The sequence below is a fragment of the Mobula birostris genome, chromosome 11, assembly GCF_030028105.1.
Source record: "Mobula birostris isolate sMobBir1 chromosome 11, sMobBir1.hap1, whole genome shotgun sequence".
In the NCBI taxonomy this organism is placed as follows: Eukaryota; Metazoa; Chordata; class Chondrichthyes; order Myliobatiformes; family Myliobatidae; genus Mobula; species Mobula birostris.
Window position 1 is genome coordinate 16,398,440 of NC_092380.1, and position 19,507 is coordinate 16,417,946.

Below are 19,507 nucleotides of genomic sequence, written 5' to 3' on the forward strand. Positions count from 1 at the left end.
TTCAACCATAATCAATTTTTAATCAATGCATCATAGAAAGCCACTCTATCTGGGTGCATCCTGGCTTGGTATGGCAAATGCTCTGCTTGACTGCAAGAAAGACCAGAGTTTGAGGCCAAAGTCCCATGGGTTGGCATATCCAGAGGTTGGAAGTCTGTGAATCTGCACCAGGGACTGGTGGTCAGAGGACCAATGTCTGTGAGTCTGAGAGTCCAGATCCAAGGACTGGTGGTCAGAAACCTGGAGATACCTGTCCTGGGGTTGGAGGCCTGTCTGTATGTGTGACTTAGGGTGGGAAAGGAGCTTGTTTTGCTGTTGTGTTATTGTGGTTGCTGTTGCTTTTGTTGTTCAGCTGCGTTGGTGCGGGAATTGTGGGCATGCATTGTGGGCATTCTGTGTTGGTGCAGGAATGTGTGTGCATGCATTGTGGGCATGCTGTGTTGGTGCAGGAATGTGTGGGCATTCTGTGTTGGTGCGGGAATGTGTGGGCATGCATTGTGGGCATGCTGCGTTGGTGCAGGAATGTGTAGGCATGCATTGTGGGCATGCTGCGTTGGTGCAGGAATGTGTAGGCATGCATTGTGGGCATTCTGTGTTGGTGCAGGAATGTGTGTGCATGCATTGTGGGCATGCTGTGTTGGTGCAGGAATGTGTGGGCATTCTGTGTTGGTGCGGGAATGTGTGGGCATGCATTGTGGGCATGCTGTGTTGGTGCAGGAATGTGTGGGCATTCTGTGTTGGTGCAGGAATGTGTGGGCATGCATTGTGGGCATGCTGCGTTGGTGCAGGAATGTGTGGGCATTCTGTGTTGGTGCGGGAATGTGTGGGCATGCATTGTGGGCATGCTGCGTTGGTGCAGGAATGTGTAGGCATGCATTGTGGGCATGCTGCGTTGGTGCAGGAATGTGTAGGCATGCATTGTGGGCATTCTGTGTTGGTGCAGGAATGTGTGGGCATGCTGTATTGGTGCAGGAATGTGAAGCGACACTCGCGGGCTGCCCCCAGCTCATCCTTAGGTTGTGTTGGCTGTTAACATAAGTGATGTCTCGATGTACGTGTGAGAAATAAATGAATCTGATGTGAATCTGTATTCCACTTTGTTCTGCATTCCGTTATTGTCCAACTTCAAAGCACTCTACAATGAGTTGATTTGTCCAAACAGTACACAAGGTTTTTACCATCCCTCATTACAAGTGACAATAATGAACCAATTCCAATTTCCGCCACATTCTCTCCAGTCCAATCACTTGTGGCAAACATAAATGTACATTGTATTCCGATACTTTATATAGTACCAGGAGCTCCCTCTACTATGTCCCGGATAATGAAAGTAAGCACCCAGTTGTCCTCTTCACCACCCTATCTATCTGTGTTGTCACCTTCAGGGATCTTTGGACCTATATGCCAAAGAGAGTGACAATAAGAGTAGTGGAAGTAGAATCTCAGCTAATATAATGGTGGATACTCAACTGAGAAATACTGGAGCGACAAATGACACATTTTGGAGTTTTCAGGCAGTGATTGCAACTGAGTGACATTCTGTATATGCCACAGAGTTTAGAACAGTCTCATTGAGATATGCAAAATTCTGTGAAGGATTGACAGAGAAGATTTTGAGAATCTGCTTCCTCTGACTAGAGAGCCAACAACTGGGGCACAGGCTCAGCATTATGGTTTTGCTCTTTTAGAGTCAGAACTTATTACTCAAATGTTTATGAATTATAGTATTTCTTTACTCCAATGGTTGATTGTAATCAGCATCGGAGCCATAGACTGGAACATTGCTAGGCTATCACCTTTCATCAATAAAAAATAAGATACATTGCATAAAAATTGATCCATCCTTGTGTTTATGCTCCTCTCCAGTCTCCTCCTTGCCTTTCCTTAATCTAAATTTACCAAAAGTTCTCTATTCCTTTTTTCCAAGCACATTTTACCAGCTAACAGGTTCAAGGATTCAGATAGTGTACTCCCATTTTGATTTCACGACTATTGATGACACAACTATTGTTGACAGAATTTCAGATGGTGACGAGAAGGCGAACAGGAGCAAGATAGATCAGCTAGTTGAGTGGTGTCACAGCAACAACCCTGCACTCAACGTCAGTAAGACAGAAGAGTTGATTGTGGACTTCAGAAAGGGTAAGAGGAGGGAACACACACCAGTCCTCATCAAGGGATCAGAAGTCAAAAGGGTGAGCAATTTTGAGTTCCTGGGTGTCAACATCTCTGAGGATCTATCCTGGGCCCAGCATATTGATACAGTTACAAATAAGGCACAAGAGCAGCTATATTTCATTAGGAGTTTTAGATTTGGTATGACACCATGGACACTTGTAAATTTCTACGGATATACCGTGGACAGCATTCTAACTGGCTGCCGCACTGCCTGGTATGGAGGGGGGAGGGGAGAAGAAATCCACTGCACAGGATCAAAATAAGCTGCAAAGTGTTGTGAATTCAGTCAGCTCCAATATGAGCACTAGTCTCTCCAACATCCAGGACATCTTCAAGGAGCAATGTCTCAAAAAGGCAGCATCCATCATTAAGGACCCCTATCACCCAGGACATTCAATTTTCTCATTGCTACCATCAGGCACACACTCAACAATTCAGGAATAGTTTCTTTCCCACTGCCATCAGATTTCTGAATAGACATTGAACACCACCTCGCTACTTTCTTTTGCATTATTTATTTGATTTAATTTTTAAAATATAAATACTTTTTTTATTATACATTGCAATGTATTGCTGCTGCATAACAACAAATTTCACAACATACAGTATGCAAGTATTTTAACCTGATTATGATTTCTTGTGTCCTTATGATTACATAGTGTGAGCAAGTCACTGGAAAATTCGTCTCCTCTATAGGCAGAAGTGAAACCATCAAAATGCAAAGAGAAAATCGCACTGATATACTGCCTTTTGAATATCCCAAAACACCTCACAGCAGAAAAGTACTCTTGAAATGTAATCATCATTGTAAAGCAGAAATACTGCAGAAAACATGCTGAGAGCATGCTCCCACAAACAACAATGTGAAAATGGCCTGAAAACCACAACCAGAAAAATCAACTAAAACATGGAAGATTCCAAAAGAACCTGCTTCCTCTGGCTAGAAAGTCTATAACTAAGGGTATGGTGCAAAAAGTGGGCAGGGAGTTTATTGATGGCATCACACATTTTCAGAAACATTCAGAGGGGCCATTCGAGAGCCAAGAACTTTTATCGGAACTTTAGCATTTATAACTTGGATGTTCAAAATGAAATAATGATGGAACAATGTCTTAGAGGTGAGTCAAAGACAAAACATCTGGACAATTGACTGTTGAATGGCATGCATCACCTTTCTCCTGAAGAAAGCTGAGGGGCGTTGGTAAACAGGGCACAAAATTGTTTCCATTTGTGGGGAGATGTTTATTGGAAGCAATCAATATGAGATAAAATCTACCAATGAATTAATGAAAAAAAAACATCCTTGCCCAAACAAAAGTGAAAATATAAAATGTGCAGTGTTTAATAATACATTTAAGAGGAGGCAGACATGGTGGAGAGGAGGGAACAGATAGAGAAGCTGACAACTGTAGATGAAGAAATACAGGTGGAAATATTTGAAGTGGAACTGAGGGGCACTTTTTTCCACACAGAAGGTGGTAGATGTATGGAACAAGCTGTCAGTGGACGTGATAGAGGTGAGTACAATTACAGTGTACGAAAGACATTTAGATACGTACTTGAATAAGTAAAGTTTAGAGCAGGGTTTCCCAACTTGGCATTAACAGACCCCTTGCTTAATAGTATTGGTCCATGGCATCAAAAAGGTTGAAAAAACCCTGGTTTAGAGAGATAAGGGCTAGGGCAATTGGGCTCAGGAATACAGTCAGGAAGCAGATAGAAGGAGTAGGAAGATGGAAGATAGGTGGAATTGAGACTTATCATGAGAAGACAGGTGAGATTGACGAACAAAACCAGAAGGTAGTTAGGTTTGAGTCAAGGGTATGCCCGAGTGGGATGAAAGGATTTGTTAAAGGCAAAAGGTAAGATGTGCTGAGCAGCTAATTGGTTGGATTTAAAGATGCAATCAGAGTACAAATATGGTAGATGGACAGAGACTGTGGAAAGGGTTGAGTTTAGACTTATCAATGGATGGGATTGGTAGGCTATATCCTTTTGCTTTTCATGAAATGAGTTTATTTTAACTTGATGAAGGTATAGAGGCCTTAATGAAAGGAGGCCAAGATACTGGATGAAAAATAAAGCACACTGAGTTGTGTATTTCAGTTCTGCTCATGACACTTCTTCAGTCTTATGATACGGAATATTTTATATAAGCAACACCACCTGAAGCAAAGGCATGAGACTCACAGTTACTCTTCCTTTTTGGGTCATGCACTATCTCCTTAAATTTATTTGAGTCCCGAATGATTTCATTAACCTCTAAACCCATGGCGAATTCAGCTGATCCAGCTTCCAAAGCATTAATGTACCTAAAATCACAGACACAATCCTTTATAAACGATTTATATTAAAACACATAACAAAAGAAAGAATGAACACACACACACAACAACAACATCAACATCATTAAACCTTGAGGCATCAAAGCTAAAAAGTTACTTTCTGAAGTATGGCCATTACTATTGCATCAACACTGATTATTGCAATATTGATGTATATCATAATATTGCATCAATATTGCAATAATAATTTTATGAGGGCTGTATACACAATTGTTACAATTACTATATTTATCTGCAAGTTCTCTCCAGGTTACAAACACCCAAGTTATGGACAGTCTTTATATACAAATGACTATTTGGGAGACTGGTAGGACGAATTTGCCTGCTGCTGCAGGGCTGCAGGCATCATCTGCCATGTGGGGACCCGGTTTGTGGCAACGACATTGCACCTAGCAAAGAAATCTTAATGGTTGAGTTAAATGCCCTTAGCTACACATTGCTTGGTTACCCTATAAATTTATTTAACAATATTGCTGGATGGTGACATATCTAGGTTGCAAACTGTTCACATTATAAAGAGTTCTCAGGAACAGAACCCTATTGTAACATGAGGAAAGGGAAGACTTTTAGCTAAAGTTCAAAAGGCCCATCAAACTAGGAGCCCTTATTCATGGTGATGAACTGCAGTGAAGTCTCAGGTTTGTAGCCGCTCAGATCTCTGGGTGTGTTCCATTTCAAGACAATAGTTTGCAACACAGAACTTTATGCTGAGGTGGAACAGATAAAAAATAACCCACCAGAAACAGGACTCTGAGGTTACATTTTTCTTGTAGATGTAAGCTGAATTCCACTTATGTTCCTTCCCGGTGCCTTGGTAACTCCAGAGCTTTAGGAAAAACCTGGAGATCTTCCTAGCTGTGGGCAGGATCCTGGTCAAGTTGGGCTTGTAGTCACAGGATAACCCAAAGCTTCCTGCGGATATCATAGGGATGTCCAAAAATGTATCCAGACTGTCAAAAAAAGTAAGTTTATGATAATATTACTATTTATTTAACATTTTTATCTCTTTTTCCTGTTTTAACCAATTCTGAACTCTTGAACATCCCACTTTGCTGCCATGGACCTCTGATCTGGAAACTTATGATTGTATCAGTCAGTCTTTTCACTTCTCTTTCATTGAAGAGGCTCTTTAAAATCTATCTCTTTGACTAAATTTGGGTTATAAGCCTCAGCACCTTTTTACGGAATTTGTGTCAAATATAGTTCACAAGCTCTCCTGTGGAGGTCTTAAAAGGTTAAATGTGCATTTGTATTTGCAAGTTTTGTAGTTGTTCTTGAAGTTATTAATAATATTCCTTAACCATATCTCATCTAAGTGGTCAGGGGATTTGTTGATGGGCTAATAGCTGATATTTTTAATCTTTCCTTCTCCCAGTGTAGAGTGCCCTCCTGCTTCAAATTATCCACCATTGTCCCTGTACCAACAAATACCAAGGTAACATGCCTGAACGACTAGCGTCCTGTCAGACTCACCTCAATAATAAGAAAATACTTTGAGGGGCTGGTCAAGGATTACATCTGCAGCTTGCTACCACCCAAACTGTATCTCCTACAATTCGCCTACAAACACAACCGATCGACAGACGACACAATAGCCACTGCTCTACATACCGTCCTTACACATCTGGAGAAGAAGGATTCTTGTGTGAGGATGCTGTCCTTGGACTACAGTTCAGCATTCAACACCATAGTTCCATCCAGGCTCAACAAGAAGCTCAGAGTCCTCCGCCTTGACCCTGCCTTGTGCAGCTGGATCCTGGACTTCCTGTCAGATCGCCAGCAGGTTGTAAGAGTGGGCTCCCTCACCTCCAACCCTCTGACTCTCAATACAGGAGCCCCTCAGGGCTGCGTACTGAGTCCCCTCCTTTACTCCCTGTATACCCATGGCTGTATCGCCACCCACAGCTCTAATCTGCTAATTAAATTTGCCAATGACACTACATTGATTGGGCGTATCTCAAACTATAGAGAGGTGCCCTACAAGGAAGAAGTCATCTCTCTGACACAGTGGTGTCAAGAAAACAACCTCTCTCTCAATGTCGCAAAAACAAAGGAGCTGGTTGTGGACTACAGGAGGAATAGAGACGGGCTAACCCCTATTGACATCGATGGATCTGGGGTTGAGAGGGTAAACAGCTTCAAGTTCCTCGGCATCCACATCACCGAGGATCTCACGTGGTCTGTACACACCAGCTATGTGGTGAAAAAGGCACAACAGCGTCTCTTTCACCTCAGGTGGTTGAGGAAGTTTGGTATGGGCCCCCAAATCCTAAGAACTTCTACAGGGGCACGATTGAGAGCATCCTGACTGGTTGCATCACTGCCTGGTATGGGAACTGTACCTTCCTTCATCGTAGGTCTCTGCAGATAGTGGTGCAGACAGCCTGGCGCATCTGTAGTTGTGAACTTCCCATGTTCAGGACATTTACAGTGATAGGTGTATAAAAAGGGCCCGAAGGATCACTGGGGACCCAAGTCATCCCAGCCACAATCTATTCCAGCTGCTACCATCCGGGAAGCAGTAGCGCAGTATAAAAGCCAGGACCAACAGGCTCTGGGACAGCTTCTTCCGCTAGGCCATCAGACTGATGAACTCACGCTGATTTGGGTGTACTCTATAGTACATTCACTGTTCTAATTATTATAAATTACTATGATTGCACATTTAGATGGAGACGTAACATAAAGACTTTTACGCATGTATGTGAAGGATGTAAGAAATAAAGTCAATTCAGTTCAAGCCTCTTTCATATAACTCAGCAGCTAACAAAGGAAAATACCAGCGAGGAGTCTCAATTGATTTGTTTTCTCCATCAGACAGTAGCAGACCGAGTGACTTGAGGAGGTACTCCCATAATGATGTAAATGATATGAAGGAGGTACTTTCCATAATGATGAAAATGGTGCTTAGTATCAGACTTGGCATCCATTCAGTCCATTGAAGAAGAAACTCCACTGTGTCTACAGCTCTGCAAAGTTTTCTCCATCAAATACAGTTTGGAAGTTATCCCACTTTCAATTTGCATGCCACATCACCGCTGTCTCTAAGGAGTTTGTGCGTTCTCCCCACGGGGTTTCCTCCGGGTGCTCCGGTTTCCTCCCACATTCCACAGGTATACCGTTTGGTAGGTTAATTGGTCATTGTAAATTATCCCGTGATTAAACTAGAGTTAAATCGGGGGATTGCAGCTTGAAGGGCTGGAAAGGCCTGTTCTTAATAAAATAAAATAAAAATCACAAAAAGACCCATCAGATTACTAAATCATTTGTGTCTAATTTTTTTCCCATGTATCTGAAGTATATGTCATGGGTTATTGATCCACCTGTCCCCGGAGACATTTTATTAAAATTTTGTTCTAACTTTAAAAACCTCCAACAAGCATTTCCTTAACTTTCTGTGCACCAATGACAAGCTTAGTTTCCGCAGTCACTCTGTAGAAGTCCCATATCTTTGGTACCATTTCAGTAAAGCTTGTCTGGACCTCTTCTAATATTTTTGGAATGAGTCCTGAAAAAGGGTCTCAGACAAAAACGTCGACTGTTTACTCTTGTCCATTGATGCCGCCTGGCCTGCAGAGTTCCTCCAGTATTTTATGTGCGTTGCTTTGGATTTCCAGCATCTGCAGACTTTCTCATATTTATGCTATACCTGCTGTATATAAAACCTTTTGAAGTTCTTCCTGATGTTGGTGTCCAGCATTGGTTACAATACTTCAACTCAAGACCAGCCAATCACTAACAAAGTTTTAGCCAAAAGATTTCTTTGTGTATACTCCCATGTTTATAAAACCCATGATCCCACACGCTTTCACCTAAGTCTGCTTTCCAAATTTGTTCTTCCACTTTCTACGATTAGTGTAGAAGAACCACAGGCTTTTCAGTTTCTGTACTCTCTTCATCTTTTTCTATCAATACAAGCCATTCATTTACTACACACCATCCTTCAGGAATGAAGGTACCAGCCTGTGTATCTTGACATATTGCCATCCTTTACAGTCTTCTGAACAAGGCCAACTGAGCAATGTACCATCTTTAACACACAGAGAAGGAACAAAACCTGGAGAACATCATATCTCTCTCTCTCTCTCTCTCTCTCTCTCTCACACACACACACACACACTCACTCACTTACTCACTCACTCACTCAAGTAAATCACCATGATCACCTGCAATGAAAATATCAGGGTGCATCTTCTGGTTTGTTATTGAAAGTAACTCACAATTATAGGAGGTAGAGACTTACGAGACAATTTGAAAGGTCGCATAGGTACATGTGAGACCCACAACTGCACAGCCCAAGTTATCGTCCTTCTAGATCCAGGATTAAAAAGAAAATTAAGATCAGAATCTATCGGTCTCAATGAGTACACTCCCAGTTTTCCATTCACTGGGTAGGCACTTCAATTTTTGGGATACTGTTGAACAACGTAAAATAATCATTTAACACGAAGAACAGGGAGAAAGGAACAGGAAAATACACAAATATTGAAAGATACAGCTTGGAAACATGCCCTTCTTGTCACTGTCCATGAGAACCATCAGTCATTCATCAATGCTGTTTTCTAATCTCACCACATGCTTATCAACTGTCCCCAGTTTCTATTACCCACCTACACACTAGGATGGTAATGGGGTGGAGATACGTCTCTACCAAAGGAGGTGTGAGGCGCTCCTTCCCTCCAGTAGCCTGCAGGTCACCCTTGGGCAAGATGTAGCACCGGCTTATCCCCATCACCCCCCACACACCCCGCCCCCCCCAATCAGGGTCACATGAAGTGATGGACAGTCGTGTGAGCAGCCGGTGCATATCACAAGAGCTGGTGATATGACCACCCACGCCAGGAGGACAATCTCTGAAGAGTATTGATAAAGGTTGGGGTCACCCGTGATTTAAAGACACTGCCCAGAAGAAGGCAATGGCAAACCACTTCTGTGGAAAAATATGCCAAGAACAACCACGGTCAAGACCATGACCACCCACGTCTTACAACATGGCACATAATGAATGAACACACTAGGGGTAATTTACAGTGGCCATTGCCCTAAGAAGCCACACACCTTTGGCACGTGGCAGTTATCCAAAGTCCCTAGGTCACACAGTCACAGGAAGAATATGTAAACACCCGAGGTGTAGTTTGGACCTAGGTCTTCAGTGCTGTGAGGTAGCGGCTCTAATAGCTGCATCATTCTGCCTCTCCCATGAAGAGAGGAGAAAAAATATTTGTGTTGGGTACAGAGACAGGCAAAGTTCTGTTTCTGTCTTGTAGTCTGCATGCAGTTCAGAATGGGTGAAGCTTTTACTGAAGCTGGGTTGCTAACTTTCACCACCAGTAATCTTCCACTCCCAAGGCAAATACATTGTTCTCAATCTGATTTCTTCCTTTTAACAAAAGAGTTGGTTAATATGTTTGATATGATCTTACATTGCAAGCCTTTATTAAGTCAGCCTTTGATGAGAATTAGGACATTGCCGATGCTGTATTTTCTATTCATCCATAACTATGAGAGAGCAGCGCATCTTGGCCACAAGAGTGCGAGGTCAGAGAGAAAAAAGGAGTAACCAATTCATGGTCACGTTGTGAGAGGAAATAACTGGCTGATATGTACAATGTTCATCAGTCGCCAGAAGCTGCCGGTGAAACTAACCCTGTAAAAGCCTCTTTGAAGAGTGGCACTGAGGAGGGAGGAATAAAACAGAATTGGATATTCCTGAATTTCACATCCTGTGATGCAGTGAAAGGCTGGCTTTCCAGCCCTTTGTATCCCAACCTAGAGTAATAACCCTATCTTTATTCCAAGGGCATGAAACACCTTGTTCTCTGGAGTGTTTTCAGATGTTATAATACCCTAGTTCAACCCATTCTATTGGTGTTCACCGTTGAGTCTCACATCTGAGGGATAGCCGTAAGGATGAGAATTTTCTGAGCTGTGAAAGTACTCCAAACTTGACGCACTTCCTCAGGAAAATGGAGGAAGGTGCAAATAAACAGCCCAGAAAGAAAATATCTGTGGTATTAATCTACAAACCCTTCAGTTATTAATGCACTCAGTGGAGCAGAACAGGTCAAGTGGATTAACTTGGGTTTATTCCAACAAACCTAAACTCACCAGTCCAGCCTGGAATTCTACCTGATGGATGAAACGTAATTGTAATGTAATAAGTTACCATGCATTTTGGTACTGTGGTGAAAGGTTGCCGGGGGTATGTGGAAGCAGCTACCATGTGGTTGCTAACTACTGTTAGGTTCTGTAGTTGACTGAATAAAAAGAGCCTCAACGTGGACAAGACAAAAGAGATGATTGTAGACTTCAGGAAGGTGCTTCTTGATCACTCTCAATTGCACATCAATGGGTCTACTGTGGAAAAAGTGAAAACCACAAAGTTCCTTGGTGTGCCTAATCTGGACCCACAGCATCCCCTTATTAGTCAAGAAGGCGCAGTAGTGTCTGGGGAGACTGAGGCACATAAGGATCCCACCACCCTTCCCCCCATCTAACAACTTTCCACAGAGAGCATCCTGTCCGGCTGCATCATTGTGTGGTACGGAAGCTGCGAAGCTTTGGACCACAAGATCCTACGGAGGATAGTGAAACCCACCAGGAGGATCACTGGGGTCTCCCTCCCCCTATTTGTTGCATTTACTTGGTGCATTGTAGACAAAGGGATTGAAGCATTGTTGAGGATCCCTACCACCCATCCCACAATCTCTTTGACCCACTACCATCAGGAAGAAGGTACAGGAGCATCAGGGCTAATACTGGCTAACAGCTTATTTCCTCGGGCTGTGACACTAATGAATAACCTGCATCACTGAGGTCTCATCACCAGGACAGTGAGCTGTTTACTGTATTGATTACCTGTTCTGCACACTACATTCATTTTGAATTACATTTTTTCCTTTATTTATGGCAATATTTTGCTTTATGCATATTTGTGATATATGTCTTGTGGGCGTACCATGGTCCGGAGGAACATTGTTTCATTTGGTTGTATACATATACAGTCAAATGACAATAACCTTGAACTTGAACTACACATATTTGTCTGACCTGCATACTTACAAGTAATTTCTGAAGCTTCATCAGTCCTCCACAGGCGCTTGCGGAGCATCCTCTGGACGAAAAGGATATTGTGTCAAAACCTTCATACGATGCATTTACGGTGACATTATAACCTGAAATACAAATACAGTTGTTAGTTACATATTGACTTAGCTTTGCTCTCCCTAAAGTTGGTGATTCAGTAGCGTAGCTGACTCTATTACAGCTCACAGCATTCTGGGGTTCGGAGTTCAATTCTGGCACCGTTTGTAAGGAGTTTGAACGTTCTCCCCGTGATGGCATCAGTTTCCTCCGGGTGATCTGGTTTCCTCCCACAGTCCAAAGATGTACTGGTTAGTAGGTTAATTGGTCATTGCAAATTGTCCTATGATTAGGCTAATGTTAATCCGGGTGGGCGGTTCCAGAAGATCTGTTCTGCACTGTTTCTCTAAATAAATATATCGTTCCTTCCAAAAGGATTTTTTTTTCTGTAAAAACCCAAACCAAGAGTCAGTAGGTTACTAGTCCTGAGGTGATAAAGATCATTCATGCCATCAAGTATGTCTCCCTTGGGGTGAAGACCACTTAATCAGCCTTCAGCCATGTCTTTCTATCACTACACCCTCCAACTCGCCCTTCCCTAGCTTCCCACACTGGCTTGCAAACGTCGCATCCCAAGAACAAGGAAGGCTGTGAGGCAGATTTTATGGAGCTGCCTAATCCCAAGGCTCAGATCTTCCAAAAGAACAGAAAGGTTTTCAGCAGTCCCTAACCTGGGGTTGGCTGGGTGGCTGTAGGTGGACATCCACCAAACTTTGGCCTTGTTCTGTGCTGTCTGCTGAGGTATCACCGAGTTCCCCACAGGGATTATTGGCCATCCATCCCTTTCATCAGCAGATGTCTCCTAATGATGATTTGAGCAACAGTCGGTGAACCTGGTCTACTAGCCTCTCCCCAGATTGTTCCTCTAATCCTCTCAGCGGCTATACTTCATAAGGAGTTTGAAAAGATTTGGTATGTCAACAAATACACTCAAAAACTTCTACAGTTGTACCGTGGAGAGCATTCTGACAGGCTGCATCACTGTCTGGTATGGAAGGGCTACTGCACAGGACCAAAAGAAGCTGCAGAGGATTGTAAACTTAGTCGGCTCCATCTTGGGTACTAGACAACAAAGTATTCAGGATATCTTTAGCGCGCGGTGTCTCAGAAAGGCTGCGTCCACTATTAAGGACCTCCAGCACCCAGGACATGCCCTTTTCTCACTGTTACCATCAAGTAGGAGGTACAGAAGCCTGAAGGCACACACTCAGTGATTCAGGAACAGCTTCTTCCCCTCTGCCAACCAATTGAATCTTTGGACACTACCTCACTTTTTAAAAAAATATACGGTATTTCTGTTTTTGCATGTTTTTTAAAAAAATCTATTCAATATATGTACTTGTTCATTTATTTTTTTATTTTTTTCTCTCTGCTAGATTATGTATTGCATTGAACTGCTGCTGCTAAGTTAACAAATTTCACGACACACGCCAGTGATAATAAACCTGATTCTGATTCTGAATTGTGGAGTAAAATGAGGAAATCCAGTTAAGTCAGCAATGTGAACATGAAACTAGGGAGAATTAGAGGTTACAGGTTTTCAGTCAAGGAAACACCCCAGGTTGATAAGACGGTAACTATGATAACAATTATAGCCAAATTTCAGAATCAGATTTAATATCACTAGCATATCAGAATCAGAATCAGGTTCGTCATCACTGGCATGTGTCCTGAAATTTGTTAACTTAGCAGCAGAAGTTCAAATGCAATACATAATATAGAAGAAAAAAAAGTAAAAATAAATTAATCAATTAGTATATATAAATATTGGTTAGATTAAAAATCTTGCAAAAACAGAAATAATATATATTTAAAAAGTGAGGTGGTGTTCAAGGGTTCAATGTCCATTTAGAAATCGGATGGCAGAGGGGAAGAAGCTGTTCTTGAATCGCTGAGCGTGTACCTTCAGGCTTCTGTACTTCCTACCTGATGGTAACAGTGAGAAAAGGGTACTGGAGGTCCTTAATAATGGATGCTGCCTTTCCAAGACACCGCTCCTTGAAGATGTCCCGGGTACTTTGTTGGCCAGTACCCAAGATGGAGCTGACTAAATTTACAACCTGCGCAGCTTCTTTTGGTCCTGTGCAGTAGCCCCCCCCCACCCCCATACCAGACAGTGATGCAGCCTGTAAGAATGCTCTCCACACTACATTTATAGAAGTTTTTGAATGCTTTTGTTGACATACCAAATCTCTTCAAACTCCTAATAAAGTATAGACGTTGTCTTGCCTTCATATGTCATGAAATTCATTAACTTTATGACAGCAGTACAATGAAATTCATGATAAATAAATATAGAATAAAAACTGAATTACAGGAAGTATATATCCGTTAAATAGTTAAGTTAAAATAAGAGGTGGAGAGGGTAAGCAACTTTGATTTCCTTGGTGTTATTATTTCAGATAACTTGTCCTGGTGGGCCCCAGCACATAAGTGCAATTACAAAGAAAGCACAGCAGCACCTCAACTTTCTTTGTTGTTTGCAAAGATCCGGGACAACATTTAAACTTTAACAGACTTCTATTGATGAGTGGTGGAGAGTATTTTGACTTGTTGCAACACAGCCTGGTATGGAAATACCAATGCCCTTGAACCGAAAATCCTACAAAAAGTAGTGAATACTGCCCTGTCCATCACAGGTAAAGCCCTCCCCACCATTGACACATCTACGCAAAGCATTGTAGATGTGCAGGAACGCAGCATCCATCATCAGGGACCTCCACCACCCAGGACATGCTCTCTTCTAGCTGCTGCCATCAGGAATAAGGCACGGGAGCTTCAGAACTCACACCACCAGGTTCAGGAGCAGTTGTTACCCCTCAACCATCAGGCTCTTGAACCAAAGGAGATAATTTCATTCAACTTCACTTGCTCCATGACTGAAAAGTTCCCACAACCTATGGACTCACTTTCAAGGACTCTTCATCTCATGTTCTCGATGCTTATTACTGATTTACTTAATATTATTATTGTTTCTTTCTTTTTGTATTTGCTGAGTTTATTGTCTTTTGCACACTGGTCAAATGCCCTAGTTGGTGCGGTCTTTCATTGATTCTATTATGGTTATTATTCTATTATGGATTTATTGGGTATGCTGGCAAGAAAATGAATCTCAGGGTTGTATATGGTGACATATATGTACCTTGATAATAAATTTACTTTGAACTTTGATTTCCCTAGAGCTTTGCTACTCATTATGCATGTTCGACTCCTATTAGAATTCCAAAGTACCTCACTTCACACTTCTCAGGATTAAATTCCTGTGGTTGTTTTCCCATCTTATCAATTGATCAATTTCATCCTGTAGCATAAGATCACCATATCAACAACACCTATTTTCGTGTCATCTACAAACTTACTTACCACTTCTCTTCAAGATTCGAGATTGAAGTACATTTACTATCAAGGAATGTATAAATTATACAACTTTGAGATTTACTTGCTCACGGGTAGACACAAAGCAAGAAACCCAAAAGAACCCAATCATAGAGAAAAAAAGAATAAAAATAAAAACAAAAGACCAACACTCAATGCGCAAGAGAAAGATATATAAAAAATACAAATCGTGCAAACAAATGAAGTGAGCAGCAGCATTCCGGACCAAAATTGAGCCCTCAGATCTGAAACCCCAGAGCAGCCCAGAGCAGGCCCAAAGCCTCACTTATCATATTAGCGGACATGGAGCACAGCAGCCAAGGCAGTCTTCATAGCCTCAGCGCATGGAGATGACCATCGCGAAGAACGAGAGAATTGGCTCTCATCCCACCCGACATCCTGTCTTTTCAGTCTATCTGGGCTGGCGTTTAAATTGACCAAACAATGGAACAACGAAAGGCTCCAGTGCCCTGGAGAGAGGAGTTAAGACCGCAGAGAGTGTAAAATCAGCTCTCACCTCCGATCTGAGCTAGTTCTTCAATAGTTCCATTTAATATTAGAGAATGTATACAGTGTACAACCTGAATTTTTTATTCTTCACAGACACCTTGCATTCATAACAAAATTATTAATGCTTATAAAAACTCTCAGGTCACAGCACCAATACCTCTGGTACACCAACAATCATGGGTCTTCAATTGCAAGTATGAACTTTAACTATCGCCTTTTGTCTCCTGTTATCAAGCCAGTTTTTGATCCAATTAACCCTGGAACCATGGGCTTTAACCTTTTGAATGAGTTTCCTATGAGAAATCTCGTCAAAGGTCTGACTGAAGTCCAAGTCTCCATGGTCCATATTGCTTTCATCAATACATTTTGTTACCTTTCAAAACTTCAGTCAAGTTAATCAGACAGGATCTCTTCCTGGAAAACCATGCTGACTCTCTCTGGTTGATTACCACCTTTGCAAAGGTAAATTAATCCTGTCCCTCAGAATTCTTTGTTGCAAAATTTCCTCATTGTCAATGTTAGACTCACAGAACTATAATTACCTGGCTTATCCCCGCTATCCCTCTTGAATAAAGAGACCACATTTAATGCCCTCAAGTCATCTGGCACCCTGCCTATGGCCACAAAAATATAAATATCTGTCAGGGCCCCAAAAATCTTCTGCATTGCTTCAATAGTAGTCAGGGATATATCTCATCAGGACCAGAAAATTTAGCCACCATTAAGCCCACCATGATATCTAATACCTCCAATTATTTGAGGAACTGAAATGTCCTTTTCTTTAATGAATACAGATGAGGGATATTCATTACAGTATTTTGTTTCTGACAGGATTCCTCAGAGATCTATTCACTCCCACCTTTTTCCAACAAAGAAAAGTAGTTATGTGAGTTTTATTTCTCAAAAATTGACTTTATTAATGATTATGTAGGTCCTCCAAAATGATAACACTGAGAAATTTAAAGTTGCTGACCCTTTCCACCTCTGATCCCTGATGAGGACTGGCTCATGAACCTCTGGTTTCCTCCTCCTGAAGTCAATAATCAGCTCCTTGGTCTTGCTGACATTGAGTAAGAAAGAAGTTGTTGTTGTGGCAGACATTCAGCCAGATTTTCAATCTCCCTCCTATATGTTAGCTTTGATTCAGCCAACAGTGACGTTGTCAGCAAACTTGAATATGACATCGGAGCTGTGCTTAGCCGCACAGCCATAAATGTAAAGTGAGTAGAGCAAGGGGCTAAGCACAGGGTGAGCTGCCTTAACAACTATCATCCAATAGCATTCACATCTAAATGGTGATGAAGTGCTTTGAGAGGTTGGTTGTGGCTAGAATTAACTCCTGTCTCAGTAAGGACCTGGACCATTGCAATTTGCCAATTGTCACAATAGGTCAATGGCAGATGTGATCTCATTGGCTCTTCACATGGCCTTAGATCACCTGGACAATACAAATACCTATGTCAGGATGCTGCTTATTGACTACAGCTCAGCATTTAACACAATCATTCCCACAGCTCTGATCAAAAAGCTCTAGAATCTGGGCCTGTACCTCCCTCTGCAACTGGATCCTCAACTTCCTAACTGGAAGACCATGATCTATGCGGATTATTAATAACATCTCCACCTCACTGATAATCAACACTGGTGCACCTCCGGGATGTGTACTAAGCCCACTTCTCTGCTCTCTCTACACCCATGACTCTGTTGCTACAGCGATACAACTATTGTTGGCAGAATTTCAGATGGTGACAAGAGGGCATATAGGAGCAAGATATATCAGCTAGTTGAGTGGCGTTGCAGTAACAACCTTGGACTCAACGTCAGAAAGACCAAAGCTCTGATTGTTGACTTCAGAAATGGTCTGTCGAGGGAACACACATCTGTACTTATAGAGGGATCAGAAGTGGAAAAAGTGAGCAATTTCATGTTCCTGGGTGTCAATATCTCTGAGGATCTATCCCAGACCCAACATATTGATGCAGCTACAAAGAAGGAACGACAATGGCTATATCTCGTTCGGAGTTTGAGGAGATTTGGTATGTCACCAAACACACTTGCAAATTTCTGCAGATGTACTATGAAGAGCTTTCCAACTGGCTGTATTACCATCTGGTATTGGGGGGGGGGGGGCGGGTTACTGCACAGGATTGAAATAAGCTACAGAAAGTTGTAAACTTAGTCAGCTCCATCATGGACACTAGTATCCAGGACCTCGTCAAGGAGCGATGCCTGAAAAGGGCAACAACCATCATTAAGAGTGCCCCTCACCCAGGTCATGCCTTGTTTTCATTGCTACCGTCAGGAAGGAGGTACAGGAGCCTGAAGGCACACACTCAGTGATTCAAGAACAGCTTCACCACACAGCTCTCCGGTGAAATGATATCGTATTTGTAAGTAGGATGCCATGCACAATTCTGATTTGATGGAGACAGACGTGAGAAGCACAGAGGAACATCTGGAGAAATTTCTGAAATACCCGGTTCGCTGCCGCTGCTACTGTGTGATCGAGAATCTCCGAAGGGAAGGCCCCAAAATCCTTGGCTTTGCCTGCTGCTGGTGACCGAGGCTGGGGTCGAAGCATTCTGCAGAGATGGTGCTTGGTACTTGGCGTTGGAGGGCTGATCGGAGCTCGAAGTTTTCGGACAACTCAGAGTCGGACTGTGGTCGGGCATGGCAGGGAGAGTTTTCTTCCTTCTCCCATCTGCGTGAGATGTGGGGCTTCCGAGAGACTTCGAACTTTTTTACTGTGCCCATGGCCTGTTCTTCATCAAGTTATAGTATTGTTGCACTGTTGTAACTATATGTTATAATTGTGTGGGTTTTGTTAGTTTTTCAGTCTTGGTCTGTCCTGTGTTTCTGTGATATCACACCAGAGGAATATTGTATCATTTCTTAATGCATGCATTACTAAATGACAATAAAAGAGGACTGCGTGTCCTCATAATCTAATCTAATCCCCTCTGCCATCCGATTTCTGAATGGACATTGAACTCATGAGCACCACCTCACTACTTTTTTATTTTTACTTTTGCACTCCTTATTTAATTTAAATATATATATTTATTGTAATTCACATTTTCCCCTATTATCATGTATTGTATTGTACTGCTGCCACAAAGACAACAAATTTTGTGACATATACTGGTGATATTAAACCTGATTCTAACTTTTGATTTTAAAATGTCCCCTTAAAACACAATCGAATCTGTTTCCACACTTTATATGAACTGTAAAATATGAAAATGATTACCAAATACTGACCTGACTGACATCAATGCCACACTGTCTAACCAAAGGTCAATGTTGAGAAGATGCCACAGACCCTGCTAACTGAAGCCCCCACTCTCAAATTGCCACACTCCACAGTTAAAAACCTGTGTTTTCTCTTCCTCCCTCTTTATCCACTCAAACGGATGAATTTAATTGACTGCTGTTGGAAACAGTTACAATTACAAAGGAAGTCCCCATTCAAGGTACCTTGTTTAGCTCTTAACCAAAACTTCACCAAAGCTTCATCAAAATGACAATCTGCAAGGATTTATCTGTAATAATGACTAGCATTGACTATTAACTACAGAAGGACTTAATGAAACAATATACACCCAGTCCTACTTTCCAAAGCCTGCACTTTAAGGTACACTGGAAAACTCATTTATCATCTCATCAAATCAATTTTTCTTTCTCCCTCATTACCTTGCAGTCTCCTGTGTAAATGCATTCATGTGTTTGGATTAATCATCATATACTTAAGTATGATTAAGTATATGAGTTTATATACTTGACAGCTAGTTCAAATTTCTCACATAAATGAAAACATATCCACATGTACCATATCAAACATTTCGATAACTTTAAGGGTTTTTATCAAGTCAGAATCAGAATCAGGTTTAATATCACTGGCATATGTTGTGAAATTTGTTAACTTAGCAGCACAATGCAATACATGATAATATTTT

General features: G+C 41.8%; 1 protein-coding gene across 1 annotated transcript in view; it reads right to left on the reverse strand.

Annotated features, from left to right (window-relative positions):
* Positions 1 to 16,217, reverse strand: part of LOC140205391 (guanylyl cyclase C-like) — an 87,783-nt gene extending 71,566 nt beyond the window's left edge. The window contains exons 1-5 of the mRNA XM_072272983.1: positions 16,094 to 16,217; positions 11,586 to 11,698; positions 8,767 to 8,834; positions 5,261 to 5,473; positions 4,369 to 4,490 (exon numbers count right to left, since the gene is read on the reverse strand). Of these exons, the coding sequence (XP_072129084.1) occupies positions 4,369 to 4,490; positions 5,261 to 5,473; positions 8,767 to 8,834; positions 11,586 to 11,698; positions 16,094 to 16,217 (640 nt within the window). The remainder of the gene's footprint in view (positions 1 to 4,368; positions 4,491 to 5,260; positions 5,474 to 8,766; positions 8,835 to 11,585; positions 11,699 to 16,093) is intronic.
* Between the last annotated feature and the right edge of the window lie 3,290 nt (positions 16,218 to 19,507).